Source organism: Syngnathus floridae, chromosome 18, assembly GCF_059516105.1.
Source record: "Syngnathus floridae isolate MCC-2025c chromosome 18, RoL_Sflo_1.0, whole genome shotgun sequence".
Lineage (NCBI taxonomy): Eukaryota > Metazoa > Chordata > Actinopteri > Syngnathiformes > Syngnathidae > Syngnathus > Syngnathus floridae.
In genome coordinates this window covers 2,812,642-2,829,473 of record NC_142430.1, presented here as the reverse complement: position 1 = coordinate 2,829,473, position 16,832 = coordinate 2,812,642, and the positions used below count along the sequence as shown (strand labels likewise).

General features: G+C 43.3%; 2 protein-coding genes across 3 annotated transcripts in view; both read right to left on the bottom strand.

Annotated features, from left to right (window-relative positions):
* Positions 1-16,832, bottom strand: part of fam162a (family with sequence similarity 162 member A) — a 63,510-nt gene that overhangs the window by 25,891 nt on the left and 20,787 nt on the right. For both annotated transcript variants that reach the window (XM_088360307.1, XM_088360308.1), the window contains exon 3: positions 14,242-14,356. In XM_088360307.1, the coding sequence (XP_088216433.1) occupies positions 14,242-14,356 (115 nt within the window). The remainder of the gene's footprint in view (positions 1-14,241; positions 14,357-16,832) is intronic.
* Positions 1,421-14,232, bottom strand: LOC148382170 (general transcription factor II-I repeat domain-containing protein 2A-like). The gene has a single exon (XM_088360306.1). It carries the CDS (start codon positions 12,236-12,238, stop codon positions 11,411-11,413), a length of 828 nt encoding a protein of 275 aa, XP_088216432.1. The 5' UTR covers positions 12,239-14,232; the 3' UTR covers positions 1,421-11,410.

Sequence of the window (16,832 nt, the reverse complement as noted above, 5' to 3'; positions counted from 1 at the left end):
AGCCCCACAGTTAGCTAGACATGAACAGATCATGAGATTGTCATGGGATGGCTGAAGCAGACAAAAGTCTTATTTAAGTTGAAGTCATGAGTACGGCACAGCGATGTATTCCCAGGGGCACTAAGACTACGTCCTTGTTAAGCTAAAGTCATGAGACGACCATACTGCTCCGTCCATAAGCGTATCCCCCTTGTTCTGTGGTCATGAGATGTAACTATGGAATGTCCTTCCTGTCTGGGAAACTACCCGTTCATGTACACTTGCCCAATTGTTTCTTTCTCAATAAAAGGCACGGCTAAACTTGAGAAGAGCGCGAATCTCAGCCACACTCGCTGTGTGTCTGGTTTGCGCCCTTCTGCAGAAGCCGTTTGTCAGCGAAGACATCCATTGCGTCTGTGAGAATCCTTTCAGATAAATGTTGTGAACCCAACACATTGTCTTGAGAAGCTGTGAAGGCAGCAGGGGAGGGGGGGGCGATTGTCATTGTTGACTCATTGAGCTCGTTTTGTTAAATAAAGAGCCGGTTACCAAACGCAATTCTTGTCTTGTACTTTGGTAACGCTACAATATAGTTATATACGTAGATCTGTGGAATTATTGGAGCCGCATGAGTCTGACGTCAGCGGTGCATGGAGTTCTGAAGTCAACAGCTGTTTTTTTTGTTTTTTTTGTTTTTCAAGTGACACAGAGGACAAAGATTTCAATGGATTTAATTGGAGTGACATGGATGGTTTGATAAAATTATTGTTTATATTATAGTTTGATATATACCGTAATTTCCGGACTATAAGCCGCGACTTTTTTCCAAAATTTTGGACCCTGCGGCTTATAGTCATGTGCGGCTTATATAAGATTTTTTTCTGGATTTTTTTGATGACTTGATCTCTCTTAACACTATTATATACAGTAAAAGCTACGAAACAAACTCTTAATGCTTTAAAGCAGGGGTGTCAAACTCATTGTTTTCGCGGGCCACATAGCTTCTTTCGGACGACCGTTATGACTGTCAACCCAAATAAATCTCTGAGCACCTCATATTATATACAGTAAAAGCTACAAAACAAACTGACAAATAACTCGTTTTCAAATCAGACGAGTAAAAACTGGTCAAATATTAAAAAAAAAAAAGATATTATTAAAAGTGAAGACAATTTGCAATTCTAGTAATGACACACGAATTTGATGCACAATTTGTCTTCGCGGGCCACATAGAATGATGTGGTGGGCCGTATCTGGCCCCCGGGCCTTGAGTTTGACACCTGTGCTCTAAACCCTTTCTCTTACTCTGCCATATCACTCAGAGATTACACAAAGCAGTGGCGCTGTTTGGACCATCTGCATTGTATTAAAACCCAATTAATCAGCATTTAAATTCAATTCTTCTGACATTTTGCTCACCAAAAACAAGTTGTAATGAATGTGAACTTTTAATGCATTTTATTCAGATGGTTACTTTGAACCTTAAACGGCGGCGCGGCGTACTTATGGATTTTTATGGCCTCCGGCCTCCAGGGGGCGCTCTAGCAGGAAGCAAGAGCGAGACAGGCGAAGAAGAGATAATGCGCCGAAGAAGACGTGCTAGTTTGTATTTACATTTCGCGCATCATGCAGCACGCGATCAAGACGGACATTACTGAAAGGAAGCCTTTATACACAAACCGTCATCGTGGGGGACAAAAGAAATGCATATGATGCCGCTTTTAAGCCAAATGCAGTCGATGTTGATGACATTATCTTATATCTACTCTGGAGCGTACTTATGGATTTTTTCGGCCTCCGGTCTCCAGGGGGCGCTCTAGCAAGAAGCAAGAGCGAGACAGACAAAGAAGAGATAATGCGCCGAAGAAGACGTGATCGTCTCGCGCATCACGCACACACCCACGTTAACACAAAGACAGGAAGCTTTTATACATAAACCGTCATTATGGGGGATAAAATAAATGAATATGATGCCGCTTTTAAGCTATACGTGTCGCTCGCTAGTTTAATGTAATTTAGCGCTTCGTGTATGAATAAGATTAGCATGAACAGACCCTCTTCACACTCGAAGAAATGCATAACCGACGACGAAAGAGAGACTGAGAAAGTGTGAGGCGAAGGATATCTAACGCTATTCCAATCGGACACTAAGGAGGAAAACTTCGATGGTTTCAGTGCACAGGAGGAAGATGAAGACGGCTCTTTTTTTACTTTTACTGGTATGTTTTTTTTAACCAGCCCTGTTAGTGCTGTGTTACCGTGTTGCTGCTGTGTTACCGCCGCGTCTCAGTGACTTTGCTGTGTTACTTCCGTGTTGCTGCGGTATTACTGCCGCGTCACAGGCAGTGTTTGGAAAGAAATGTTAAGGTATGTTATTAAAGCTTTAAAAAAACTTTCTGTGTCCAGTCTTTCTTTGCTAATAACTCACGTGCACACATCCGCGTTGCTGCGGTACTACTGCTGCGTTACAGGCAATGTTTAGAAAGACATTTTCAAGTATGTTATTAAAACGTTAAAAAGGCTTTCTATGTACTGTCGCTCTTTGTAAAAAACTCGTGTGCACGTGCGGCCTATAGTCCGGTGCGGTTTATGTAAGAAAAAAAAAGAAATATCCCTGAATTTGAGCTGGTGCGGTTTCTAATCCGGTGCGGCTTATAGTCCTGCAATTACGGTAGTTCATATATACTAGTTATATGGGCCTGTGGAATAAGTTGAACTGCAACTGACGTCAGCGGCGCACCGCACACACTTCCGGGGTTAGAAGCGCCGGTGTTTACACAAAGGATGAAGATTCCAATGGATTTAATGATTTGGAGTGACACGGATGGTTTGATAAAATTGTTGTTTATATTACTGTTATTTGATATATAGTTTATTTCTAGTTATATGAGCCTGTGGAATAATTTGAACTGCAACTGACGACGTTGTTTATGCAAAGGACGAAGAATTCGATGGATTTAATGATTTGGAGTGACACAGATGGTTTGATAAAAGTGTTCTTTATGTTATAGTTATTTGAATCACTGTTAATGTTACGTCAGGCCCGTTCTCAGCTCCTCGTTTGTGTTTATGTTGCGTTAGCATACCGTATCGTTTAGCCTGTTGTTGCTGGTTCATGTCTGTTCTTGTTGTTAAACTTTGTGAAAAAAATTTCCCCCAAAAGTGCGATTTATACTCCGGTGCGACTTATATGTTTTTTTTTCCTCTTTATTGTGCATTTTATGGCTGGTGCGACTTATAGTCCAAAAAATACAGTTAGTTAAGTTAGTTAAGTAGTTTCACTACAATTCTCCTTATTAGTCTTATCAGACAGCACAGGTTTAGATGTTGGTTTTGTGGCTCCCGGTGTTTTTGTTGGTTTTTGTTTTCCCTGTGGGAGATTTGAGTCTAAAAATTGATCCCTATTCATAGGGATTTATTTCGCATTAAGTACATTATGTTTTTCTCAATGACTATTTACCAGCCAACTATTCTTGTTCAGGTGACATGAGGGACAACTGATTGAATGATCACATAAGATATTAGTTTGTGGACTTCTTCAGGGCTCAGGTTTTGCAGCCCAAGTTGGTTATCATTTCTTCAAAAGATAGTATCTGTAATGTGTTAGGAATTTTTAGGTGATGATCTTTGCGGATGGTGCAAATATTTTGTTGTAATTACCATAACGCTATTGAGATAATCATAACAGTGGGAAATGGATTAAATGAGTGGGTCAATGAAATTAACTTTCATCGTATGATGAGTTAGCAGAAAGGAATAGTTTTGGATTTAATTACCTATATGGAGTTTTGTTTTTAAGGAGTTGAAAGTAATTTTTTTATTGGATCGGACGTTAGTTTAAATTGTGGACATATCGAATTTACCGACATGTTAGACTTTCATAATTGAATTAACAGCAGTGGGAATACCATTTTGTGAAAACATTCATCTTTGAATGCAGGTTTTTTTCCACCCTTTCTTTCTCTTTTTATTGTGTTTTTGACAATGAGATAAAGTATAATTTTGCAGTAGTCTGTTGTCTGTGGAGCTGTTTTACAATGATAGGTTTGAACAGATACGTACTCTATCCATGTTTTAAAATCGTTGAGATAGCAAAACACTTGAGGAACTAGTGAGGGGTTTACCAAAATAACAATATAAAAAGCATTTAAGTAGTATGGAGAAAATAAATATTTACCGTATTTTCACATTTTTTAGGTGCGGATAAAAGTCTTAGATTTTCTTAAAAATGTGCGGCACGCCCTATCATGCAGTGGTTCCTATGCGTGTTGTTCTTGTTGTAAGGCGGACGTATTAAAGAATGCCATGAGAACGTTAGAGGGAGAATTGTGGGCGTGGATTTGCAGTATGAATGAATTTAAATTTGGTCTGCACCACAGTTTTGTTTCTTATATTTTTTGCGGGAGCTTGAAGCAATGTTTAAGGTACCATCTACAAAAGGGGAGATGTTAGAGGGAGTGGAAAACCCCCCGCCCCCACATAACAATGGTATACCCTAGCGCAGGGGTGGGCAAACTTTTTGACTCGCGGGCCACATTTGTTTTAAAATTTGACTGAGGGGCCGGGCCAGGTGCATTTGGAGGGAGTGTTTGGGCCGGATATACTACAGCATTAAATGTAGTGTGTGCAAACCTCATAGCACAGTAAGAACACTACAACCCAATTTATTAACTGTCTTTCAAATGTGAAAAATAGCCTGTTAGGGTTTTCAGGTTAGTTTGATCCTATGATTATGTTGGAATGTAACCTGTAATAATTAAACTCGCTTGTCCTGTCTTAACAAAAGTAGGAGGACAAAGTGCTAAGATCTTTTGAACTGATTGACTAGCTGCAGAGGAAGCAATCAAAGTTGTTTTGTTCACACAACATCGTGAAGGACCCCCTGCTGTGCTTTGATCAGCCAGGGGCTTCGGCCATTTGTCTACTCTGACCCCCACTCTCAACCCCCACTCTGTTTCTCTTAATAAATATCCCCTCGCAGGAACGAGGGTTCAGACTTCATTCTGGAGCGAGTGAACTCTCCACCTGCAGGTGTCCAAAAGGACTTACTTGTCTCCCGTGTGGTTCTTGCAAAATAAGTTGGAGTGAGCAAATCTCTAAAATTTTGGTGCCGTGACCCGGATCCCTCATACCCGCTATCTGGCTGACGAAGGAGGACGTGCTGCATTGTCGACAAGCCAGTGTCCATTAGGAGGACCTGGAGAAGAAAGTCCTGGGAAGAGAATTCTTCGCTGGGCCAGCATCTTAGGTCTGCCTTCGTCTGACAGAGGTGGATTGACGGGACCCGGCAGTGCAACGAACCAGGTGACAAGTAAGTTAAAGGCCTGAAGTTGTGTTGTGTTGTTAAACACGTAACACGTAGAGGTGCACGAGAGCCAGCTTGGGTTCGAGTCCCAGTGGAAGAAACAGGCTAAGAAAAGCAGAGCTTCTTTTTCGTTCATCGAAGAAGTGTGTAGACTCTTCTTTGTCTGTTTTTCCGAGCTGAGGGATCTGGCTTGGGTTAGAGTCCCAGTGGAAGGAACGTGCTAAGAAACACAGAGCTTCTTTTTTGTTAATCAAAGAAGGGCGTAGATTTTTCTTTGTATGTTTTTCCAAGCCAAAGAATAGCTTGGGTTCAAGTCCCAGTGGAAGAAACGGGCTAAGAAAAACAGAGCTTCTTTTTCTTAATTGAAGAAGGGCGTAGATTTTTTCTTTTGTCCATTTTTCCAAAGCTGTTTGGGAGGGTTTTGCACCCATCCCTGGATAGGCCTAAAAAAGCGCTGGAGTTTGTGTGATTGAGTGTGTAACTGGTAGGATAAATTGACTAAAAAGCAGTTCTAGCGTTGGTCCACGGCAATAAAACAGGCTAGCAATCTGTTGAAAGGTTAATTTAAACCTGCATTGAGGATCCTCAAAGAAAAAAAATTTGAAAAAAAAATTGTAAAACCTTAGACTACTGAAATTAAGATGGGAAATAAGAATAGTAAATCTCTTGCTCTGCTCTTCTTTGAGATGAGAAGTTCATGGCAAGTAGATTTCTTAATTGTATGCAATACATGCTGAAGTGAAAGAATATGTATGGAATACAAGGAAATTTGAAATGTGGAAGAAGTAGTAGAAGTGCTAGAGTGTGGTTGAAATCTTCACAAAGAGATGAGAACGAATTCAAGAGACAAAAGCAAGAAAGATGAAAACTGATGAGGTCACAAGTGTTTGTCAGACCAGGAGACAATAAGGCCCCTGTGAGCGGGTGCAAGGCCGCAGCTCAAGCCGCGGCTCAAGCGAGGGGCAAGAGGAGTTTAATGATAATAATAATAATAATAATAATAAGGTGGCAAATTACAAATGACTAGAGATTAAATTGTGTTACACTAAAGTTAAAATATGCAAATCAAGTGGTAAAGAAATGCAACTTGCTTCTAGAAGATAAATAAATAAAATTAGAATGTGCTGTCCTCGTGTGCATGGGAGGGACCAGCTAATGATCGACCACAGGAAATGGCCAGCCTGTGACGAATCATTGTTGCTGAGACCTACCTTCCGCACACGAGAGCTGTGCATGTGTGTGCAAATGTGTTAAAGTTAAAGTCCCAAATTGATGAAGATTGGCTAAACTTTTAGTATAAAGAAATTTGCTAGACTGTTGTCTATTCAATTTACACCGCAGAACAGAAACAATTTGACGAAAAAAAAAAAATGAGAGGAAAAGACAGAAATCTGTTTGCGAGCAGAAACTAATCCACACTAGTGCATGTTAAGTGTCGAGCACACATGAGAAATTCGGAAAAAAAAAAAAAAAATAACGACAGAACATGTTTTTAGGAATTGGAAGGAGCTAAATTGTGAATTTAAGATTTTGCAATGCTACATTTAATAGGAATAATTGATTGGTTGTGTTATAAGATTATACAAAATTCTAAATGCACGCTAAATCTGAGAGATTGAGTTCTTCAAATTTAAAAACAAAGAAAAAATTCAGATTAATTTGCCAGTTGTTTGTTTTAGTTAAGTTGTTTTGGAATTGGTGGATTGTTCTACCAGGAAACATGAGTTGAAAATGATATATGAATGTTGTGTGGTGAGCTTGGATGAATTGGGACCAATATGATAGTATGACTCCTTTTTGGAGACTGTGTGAGATGCATATGATGAGCATTGATGAATGATTGCCTGAATGAAAGGTTGAATGGTTGAAGTCGTTGGCGACTACTATAGAAAATTAGTAGAGCGACTTTGATGAAAGAGTGATTTTGAGCAGGTTGAATGTTAGAAAGAAACACGTAGCTTTTGGATTGATAATGAACTAGGAAAAAAAAACTGGAGAACCAGTAACACATGTAGAAGATGTGTGAACTGAGAAATTGAGAAGCGTTTTCGAAAGAAAGTCAAATTAATGATGATGGAATCGTATGTAGTAAAGAACGCATTCTCCCAAAAAGTTTGTCAAGGTGTGAGGCATGGGCGTTGCCAAGCCTCAAAAGGAGTGAGTGAGTAGGACAGATAGTGGAAGATGGTAATAATACAACACTTTATGACAACGAATTTTCGAATACATTTGGTGTTATACTGTGGTAAATTTTTTGTTCTGGTGTAGATAGGTTAGCAACACGAGAGATTTAGAGGTTCAAAAGAAAGACAGTTAAAAGAAAACATTTTTGATTTGGACAATTGCAGGCTAACAGGAACATGAGAACGATAAGAACTACGAGGTGGGATCCAATTTCATTGGGGAGATTGAGAATCCACAGCACCATACTTTAAGTCACATTTTTGAGCAAGCATGACAATAATATGTGAGAGGTCAAGACATACAGATCAGGGCTTGATGTGGAAAGAAGACCTCGATGAGTTGATTTTCAATAATGATACTGAAGACAACATACTGTCCGATTAAATTGGAACAATAGATAAAATGTAGCTCAAAAATAGTATGAGTTGCAGGATTTACAATATAAAAACGAGACCGCTGTTATTAGAAGAATTTGAAGTTTGGTAAACAAACAACGTTTGCCTGCAGCCGTGAACAACTACAAAATGGTGCCTGGCTCTGAAGCACCTTTGACCTTTGGCGAAGGACAAGAAAAGACTGCTGTTGTGCTTGGAGGGCGACAAGTACACTCCGGAGGACAGACAACATCCTCGGGGACGAGAAAAGACAGTGAAAAGCGGAGGAACTCACAATGATGAAAATTGACTCATTTGAACAATAGACTCATTCAAGAGTGATGGATGGGGTCGCTCTGAAGTAACAACAAAAGAACACCAACTTGAGAGGGTGACGTGCGGCAAAAAGATATGGACTTGGAGTGTCTGACAACCAAATCGCACTCCTTGGTACGGCGTTACCAAATTTGGTGAAGCTTGGTTCAAAGTGGAAGGGAGGTTCATTGTGCACTGAGTTTGACAGAACTGAGGAGATTTGATAAATAAATAAATAAAAATTTGAAAAATACGTAGGGCTACAGAGAAAAGCATTATAATCAGAGATTGAACGGATTTGGATACAACAAATAGGCTAAAACGGTAGGAAACAAGAGCAAGATCTGATATTTTGGCTCATCAAGCTTAAAACGTAGAGGTCGAGTTATATAAATTTTAGAACAGGACATTTGGCAGTCAGGAGGAAGCTAGGTTGCTCAATGTACCTATTGAATACAATAGTAAGGTTTTTTTGTACCACAGTGGAGGTTGGATGGTTAGAAAGTTAGGTACGTTCAATTTTTGACATTCACACAATCATGCATAGGAGTCACACGGCGACAGTTAACAAGTCGATGACTGCAATAGGGGCCACCTACGACTGCACCGACATGAAGAAGTAGAAGCGAGAGGGTAGAGTATGGGATTATATGCTAAAACGTCTGCTATACAGTTACCGATAGGAGATTCTATCAAAAGAAGCTACACGAGAGATGTGTGTGTGTGTGTGTGTGTGTGTGTGTGTGCGCACACCCTGTGTGGGTGCGAGCGTATGAGGAGAAAGAAGGCATGGGTAAGACAATCTCTTTCAAACCAGGAGGCAATAAATGGGAACGCCCCTGTCATAAATAGTTTTTGGTTAAAGGGAATCATTAGGAGGTGTTCAAACTCTTCCCGCAAACACTCCTATTTACCAGTTAAATGGGCACTACAATTGACTACGAGAGTTGCAAGCAACAGATAAAGAGCAGTCCTTGGCAGATTATATGATCAGGACGCTCAAACTGTGTCAAAGACAAATTTACTGCCGCTTGATCTTTCTTCCTCACAGGTCGACAACCCCATCAATCCAGGAGACTGGGTCTACATCAAGGTCATCAAAAGAAGGAACTGGGCCAGCCACGACAGGAGGGACCATTCCAAGTCTTGCTGACTACACATCCAAGGTTGCAGGACCCACAAATGCATTAACGACGACTGCTCTCCAGGAGGAAACTGGATGGGAGCTTTGGACATCACCGCTGTGTGCCAGGATGAGAGAGCCGTTTTCAAGGTGTAAGGGCTCTACTACCAACATGGCTGCACCATCGGACGGGACCTACTTCATCCAGAAGTTCAGAGGCACTGCCTCACCTGCATCCTATGAGTGCACGTGCCTGTTCAGTACGGATCGTGGTTTTGTGGTCACAAGAGTTGTCCGATGCTGCCTGCCAACTGGACACGAGTGTGCGCCAGTGTGTGTGACAGACCGCACCTACAGACTAGAACATCATCAGCTGACGAAAACGCGAGCACATATACAACTTCTTAGACGTGACAGATGTGACAATGATAATGAGACGTGGATTGCGTAGATGCTGTTCTGTTGAGCATGTATTACGGAAACTTGTTGATTTGACCATCAAATATGCTTCGCAAGTAATGGATGCACTGATGTACTGTTTCTTTGTTTTTCTTTTTCTTTTTTATTGATAGCATTCTGGTCGCCTAGGCCAAAGGGACCGTGTAAGAATTTTCCTGCTAATAACATCTGGCCAGCAGGTTTTTCGCTTACACAATAAGTTTGATCTGGGGTATTAAGGTAATGCCTCATCTTCACTGGAAGGTGTTGCTATCATTGTTTGTTGTTTTTATTTTTGCTGTTCTTCTTTCTTCATTATACATATATATATGTTTTTTTTCTTGCTTGTCTTTGTTGTTTGGGGTGGCATAATCATATGATAAATCAGGAGGGAGATGGTAGGGTTTTCAGGTTAGTTTGATCCTATGATTATGTTGGAATGTAACCTGTAATAATTAAACTCGCTTGTCCTGTCTTAACAAAAGTAGTAGAACAAAGTGCTAAGATCTTTTGAACTGATTGACTAGCTGCAGAGGAAGCAATCAAAGTTGTTTTGTTCACACAACATCGTGAAGGACCCCCTGCTGTGCTTTGATCAGCCAGGGGCTTCGGCCATTTGTCTACTCTGACCCCCACTCTCAACCCCCACTCTGTTTCTCTTAATAAATATCCCCTCGCAGGAACGAGGGTTCAGACTTCATTCTGGAGCGAGTGAACTCTCCACCTGCAGGTGTCCAAAAGGACTTACTTGTCTCCCGTGTGGTTCTTGCAAAATAAGTTGGAGTGAGCAAATCTCTAACATAGCCCTTATCAATGAATAAATTTGTCTCAAGGAATATGCAAGATATGGCATTTACATACTATTTCGCAGATACTGTGAGGAGGAAATGTAAATAGATCAAAATAACATACGCACTGTGATTTATCAAGATTGCGTCTGTTTTTAATAAGTTTCAATCGAAGGTGCAAAGTTAAAGAAATCAACATTTATTGAAAAATGGAATCACTTTCAACATTCAAAACATATTATTACACAACGAAATACTACTTGTGTTAAACTCCGCAAAATCATGGATGGATTGTCCTGACCGCACGCTCTACAAACTCGCCACGGACGCCCTCGCCTTCACGTGCAAACAGTACATGTGTATCGTTGCCAAGCACACAGACATAGGCTGTATTAAATATCCTACCTGCAGCTGAAAATTTAAATTTAAATCAAGAGCGATGTGCGGCGTGTTAAGTGAGCTACTGTACCGCTGCTGTGCGTAAATGCGCATTGCTCTTAATTAAAAGACGCACTTCCAAACTTTCCATATGCATTTTTTCATAACACAGCAGAAAAACTCACTATTTCAGTGGGAACAGTGTTGTTGGTCTCCCTTTTTTGCCAGTGCATCAAAGTCTAGAGTTAGTTTTGTTGTGGCAATTCTCAGGACAGATCTGAGGTGTTGGTCAGTTAACTTGGATCTGTGATGGGCTTTGTTGATTTTCATGACGCTAAACGTCTGCTCACACACGTAGCAACACCAGCATCTTCTGCGCCGACCTCCGGAGGTTTGGAAACGCGGTCTCTTTAAGTGAAGCGCAAAAGTCATTCAGTTTAAGAGACTTGAACTTCTCCTTTCAGACGGAGTCAGACTGAAGATCGATCAGTTCCAATTGCAGCTCATGCGGTGCTGATTCGGGGTCTTATGACAGGGGACAGGACACCAGTTGAAGTGACTTGTCAATTTTTTCAAAATCACAGAACCGACGGCAAAATTCTCTGTGCAGATCGTCCAGTGATTTGCAGTATTTCTTCGCATTTAGGGCGGCCTCTTTCTGCACGGCTAGTGTGGGGAAATGTGCGAAAGATTTTTTTGACATTTGCCTGGAGAATAAAACCAGCTTGGATTTGAAGGCTCTCACATTTGCGTACATGTCGTGCGCAAACTGATCTTTCCCCTGTAGCTTTTCGTTCAGCTCATTCATGTGTGAAAATATGTCCACAGCAAACGCAAAGTCACAAAGCCAGTTTGTGTCGCTCAGCTCGGGAAATTCTTTGGATTTCCCCATTAAATTTAAAAATGAGCAAATCTCGTCTTTGAGCTCCCAGACTCGTTGAAACACTTTCCCCAAACTTAACCAGCGGACGCGAGAGTGGTAAAGTAGGTCCTGGTGATCTGCATTAGTTTCTTCCAGGAACGTAATGAACTGACGATGATTAAGTCCCCTTGCTCGTATGAAGTTAACAAGTTTTACAACTGGATCCACGACGTGATTAAGATGCAATACAGACTTACACAGAGATTCCTGATGAATGATGCAGTGAAGTAAAATAACATCCTGGTCAGGGTTTTCTTCTTTCACTTTATCCTGGATTCTTTTCAGCAGCCCGATGTTTTTTCCAGTTAAATTTGGCGATCCATCCGTGGTGACATTGGTAAGTTTACTCAAAGGTAGCTTCATTCTCTCGATGACAGCAGACACCTGTTTATATAAGTCCTCTCCTCGCGTTTTCCCTTTCAGTGATTCCATGCTCAAAAGCTCCTCCGTTATCTCAAAACTGTCGTTAATCCCTCGGATAAAAATTAGGAGCTGAGCAGTGTCTTTTATGTCGTTACTTTCATCCAGTGCTCGTGAATATAACTTAAAGGACTCCGCCTTTTTGTTTAACTCGCTGACTATATCTTCGTCAATCAGTTCCACGCGGCGAGTCACTGTCCTGTGCGCTAAACTTATTTTTTCAAACTTGGCTTTGCTCTCCGGACACAAGAGACCTGCTGTCTCTACCAAACTCGCCTTCGGAGAAAGGCTTACTAGCCTTTGCTAATTTGAATGCCAGCAAATAACTTGCCTTGGTACTTGACTCTTGAATTGCAGTTTGTCGATGAAAAAACTTCTGTTGACTCTGTAAATTAGCTGCCAACCTCTGAGCAGTAGCCGCCCGTTCTTGTGTTGACTGCTTGCTAGCATAGTTTGCATGCTTTGTGGCAAAGTGACGGCTGATATTGTACTCTTTGAAAACCGCAACAGCTTCTTGGCATATCAGACATACAGCCGTTGATCGGACTTCAGTGAAGAAGTATTTTGATGTCCACTCCTTATTAAACACTCGGCATTCGCTGTCCACTTTCCTTCTCTTTGGTTCACTCATTTTTACAGAAGGGCTTAATGGGGACGTGAAATGAAGTGAAAATTAAAGTGAAATAAAGAGAAATACGCGCCACTCCAACAACGGTCAATGTGTTTTGAGTGCGCCATCTATTGGGGAAACGTGGGCATTGCAGGCAAAGGGGGAAAAAAAGGAGGTTTTTACTATAATTTGGAGGAGTTCGGCAGGCCGGATTAAAAAGCCTAACGGGCCGTATGTGGCCCGCGGGCCGTAGTTTGCCCATACCTGCCGTAGCGGCACTGCTGTGTTGTGTTACATCATGTAAAGCTGCGAGCGACGTGGCTGCGATGGATGACCGATGGAGAGCATCGTTTCACTAAGAGTGGAAGGCAGCGCCGGGTGAGTTACGCCACAATTTGCGAATGGATTGTGGATGCTTGGGCTAACATGTCTGCTGGCACTGTTGTGCGAGCTTTTCGTAAAAGCCGGCATCATAGCCGAGGCGCCACACGGCACGGAAACTGACAGTGAAGAAAGTGAACCTGGCATGTCAGTTGGAGATTTAGCGCTGTTGTTCAATTCGGAAACAGAGGATGAGGACTTCAATGGGTTTAATTGATGACCATTACCGGTAATAAAAATGTGAATACCAAACTCAGTTTAGCTTCCGCTTCATTTTTAAACACGCACACTTGTATGCTTGTGTGTGTGTGTGTGTGTGTGTATGTGTGTTGTTGTTGTTGTTGACATGAGAACGTTCACGGGGGAAGTGTGGGCGTGGATTTGCAGTCTGTGTGTGTGTGCTGTTGTCACAGCCGATGTGAAAAAACAATTGAAGCCATGAACCCCGAGCTTGCTGTCATTTCAGGAGACACGACAAAGGAACTCCAACCGCTGGACAACGGTGTGAACCGGCCGTTCAAAGTAAACATGTAAATCAAGTAAAGCTAACATGTCTGCCGTGTGTGTGTGGGTGTTGTTGTAAGGCGGACGTAGTTGAGAGCGCCATGACGACTAAGTGTGGGCGTGTATTTTATATATAAAACTCACGCCCTATGAGCCGTTGCGCCCTATGTGAGTGTCATGGCACACAACTGAGACTGCGTTTTTTATTACAGTGCGCCCTTTGAACGTGAAAATACGGTATGTACATAAATTGGAATTATGGGTATTAGCTTTTGATAATTTTAGCCTAGAGGAAAGGCCATGATGGGACGCCACTGACCGCTCACACTTAATATCTACTCTAACAATAGATTGGCCAGCCCAATCTGCGGTTGACATATTAAAAAAACCACATTGGCCACTATTTTGAAACTTATCACAAGAGCATCCCAAAAGCAGCGCTATTACTGTGAAATGAACTATCCTGATCCTGTGTATGTTACTCAAGAACAAAACAGACAAACAGGATGAATTCACTTACGAAACAAGCTTGGGGATCTGGTCGACTGTCTTGTAGCGTCCTGACCACAGCAACATCTTCTTGTCCAACTCTGAGGGTTTGTAGCCCGGGATCTTGAAGCCAAGATGAGGAGCGGCTGCCAAGAGACCGCATGTCATATTTGTTAGTACGAGTCATCTGATGCCGCCGCGGATGGCTGCCACGGTGAGTCGCTTTCTGTTTCTTTGTCTTATTTTGTGTGTTTTCTGTGTCTTCTGCTGTCCATCCCGGATCACTTTTAAAGTTAAAGTTAAAGTCCCAATGATTGTCACACACACAACTGGGTGCGGTGAAATTTGTCTCTGCATTTAACCAATCCCCGAAGGAAACAGTGGGCAGCAGCGGTGCCGCGCCCGGGAATCATTTGGTGATCTAACCCCCCAATTCCAACCCTTAATGCTGAGTGCCAAGCAGGGAGGCAATGGGTACCATTTTTATAGTCTTTGGTATGACCCAGCCGGGGTTTGAACCCACAACCTTCCAGTTTACTAGAGAAGCACTGTTAAACATCGGTCAGTCTTCTTCTGGTACTTTCTCTCCTGTTCTCTCTGATTCAGACTGCTTGTCGGAGATTTTAGCCGGCGCGGCGGTGCTAAACAAGCGAGCGCGACGGCGGCGACGCGGAAAACGAGCCGGAGCCCTCGTAAAGCTGAGGCAGAGAGGGTTCCGTTCTGCCCTACCGTCAATTCATCTGGCGAATGTCCGCTCCCTGGCGAACAAGATGGACGAACTGCTGCTCCTCACTTCAAGGAACACGGACTTCAGCAGATCCGCCGCGCTGTGTTTTGTTGAAACGTGGCTTAGCAAACGAACCCCCCACCACGCCATGGAGTTAGCTGGGTTTCGGCTAACGCGTGCAGATCGCAGCGCGGAGCTCTCCGGAAAATCAAAGGGAGGTGGTCTCTGTTTCTACATTAATGAACGTTGGTGTACAGATGTCATGGTGTTGAAAGAGTTTTGCAGCCCTCTCCTAGAAACACTTTTCATAAACTGCCGGCCGTTCTATTCACCACGGGAGTTCTCCTGGATCGTCATGGCGGCTGTTTACATTCCACCACACGCACGTGCGAGTGAAGCCACGCAGATGCTAGCTGACCAGGTGACAGACATGGAGAAACTTCTACCAAATTCACTAATCATTGTTCTGGGTGATCTTAACAGGGCGAACCTCGCACACAAACTCCCCAGATACAGACAGCACATAACGTGTCCCACCAGAGGGGCAGAGACACTGGACCACTGCTACATCGTAATTAAGGATGCATACCACTCTGTGGCTCGTGCAGCTTTAGGACTCTCGGACCACTGTCTAGTTCATCTGATCCCGGCCTACAGACAGAAACTAAAAACTTCTAAGCCTGTGGTGAGGACTATAAGGAAGTGGACAGTGGAGTAAAGGCAGGACCTCCAAGCCTGCTTTGACTGCACCGATTGGAGAGTTTTTGAAGCTGCAATTTCAGACCTGCATGAACTCACTGACACTGTCACATCATACATCAGTTTTTGTGAGGATCTGTGTGTGGAGACTAAGACCTTCTGCACGTACAACAACGACAAACCTTGGTTTACACCGAACCTTAGGAGGCTGCGCAAAGCCAAGGAGGAGGCCTACAGGAGCGGTGACCGGGACCTGTTCAAGCAGACCAGAAACACACTGAACCGAGAGGTCAGGAAAGCCAGGAGGTGTTACGGGGAGAGCCTGGAGAGACAGCTCTCTGCCAATCCTGATCCTTCAACAGTGTGGAAAGGTCTGCAGAGCATCACGGGCTTCAAGAAACCAACCCCCTGTCCTGTGGAGAGCCCAAGGCTCGCTAACCAGCTAAACAGGTTCTACTGCAGGTTTGATCGGTCCTCCCACACAACGGGACCTCCTGCAGCACAATCTACATACTCACCTCCCCCACAACCGCTCTGTCCACACCTCCATCACCATGGTCACCGACTCTCTCTCTTGCAGAGGCCGCGCCCGCACTCGAGATCCGCGAGGAGGAAGTGTGCCAGATGTTCCGGAGACAAAAGATGAGGAAGGCACCGGGCCCAGACGGCGTGTCACCTTCCTGCTTGAAAGTCTGCGCTGAGCAGCTGGCGCCCACCTTTGCACGGATCTTCAACCGTTCCCTGGAGCTGTGTGAGGTGCCCTCGTGCTTCAAGAGCTCCACCATCGTTCCAGTGGCCAAGAAGCCTGCCATCACAGGTCTGAATGACTATAGACCTGTTGCACTGACATCTGTGGTCATGAAATCTTTCGAGAGGTTAGTGCTGAACAGCCTGAAGGATGTCACGGGCCCCCTGCTGGACCCCCTCCAGTTTGCCTACCGGGCAAACAGGTCGGTGGATGATGCGGTCAACATGGGACTGCACTACATCCTGCAACACCTGGACACCCCAGGAAAGTACGCCAGGATCCTGTTTGTGGACTTCAGCTTGGCGTTCAACACCATCGCTCCTGACATCCTCCAACAGAAGCTCATCCAGCTCGCGGTGCCTGCCTCCACCTGTCAGTGGATCACCAGCTTCCTGACCAACAGGAGACAGCGTGTGAGGCTGGGGAGCATCACATCTGACACCCTGAC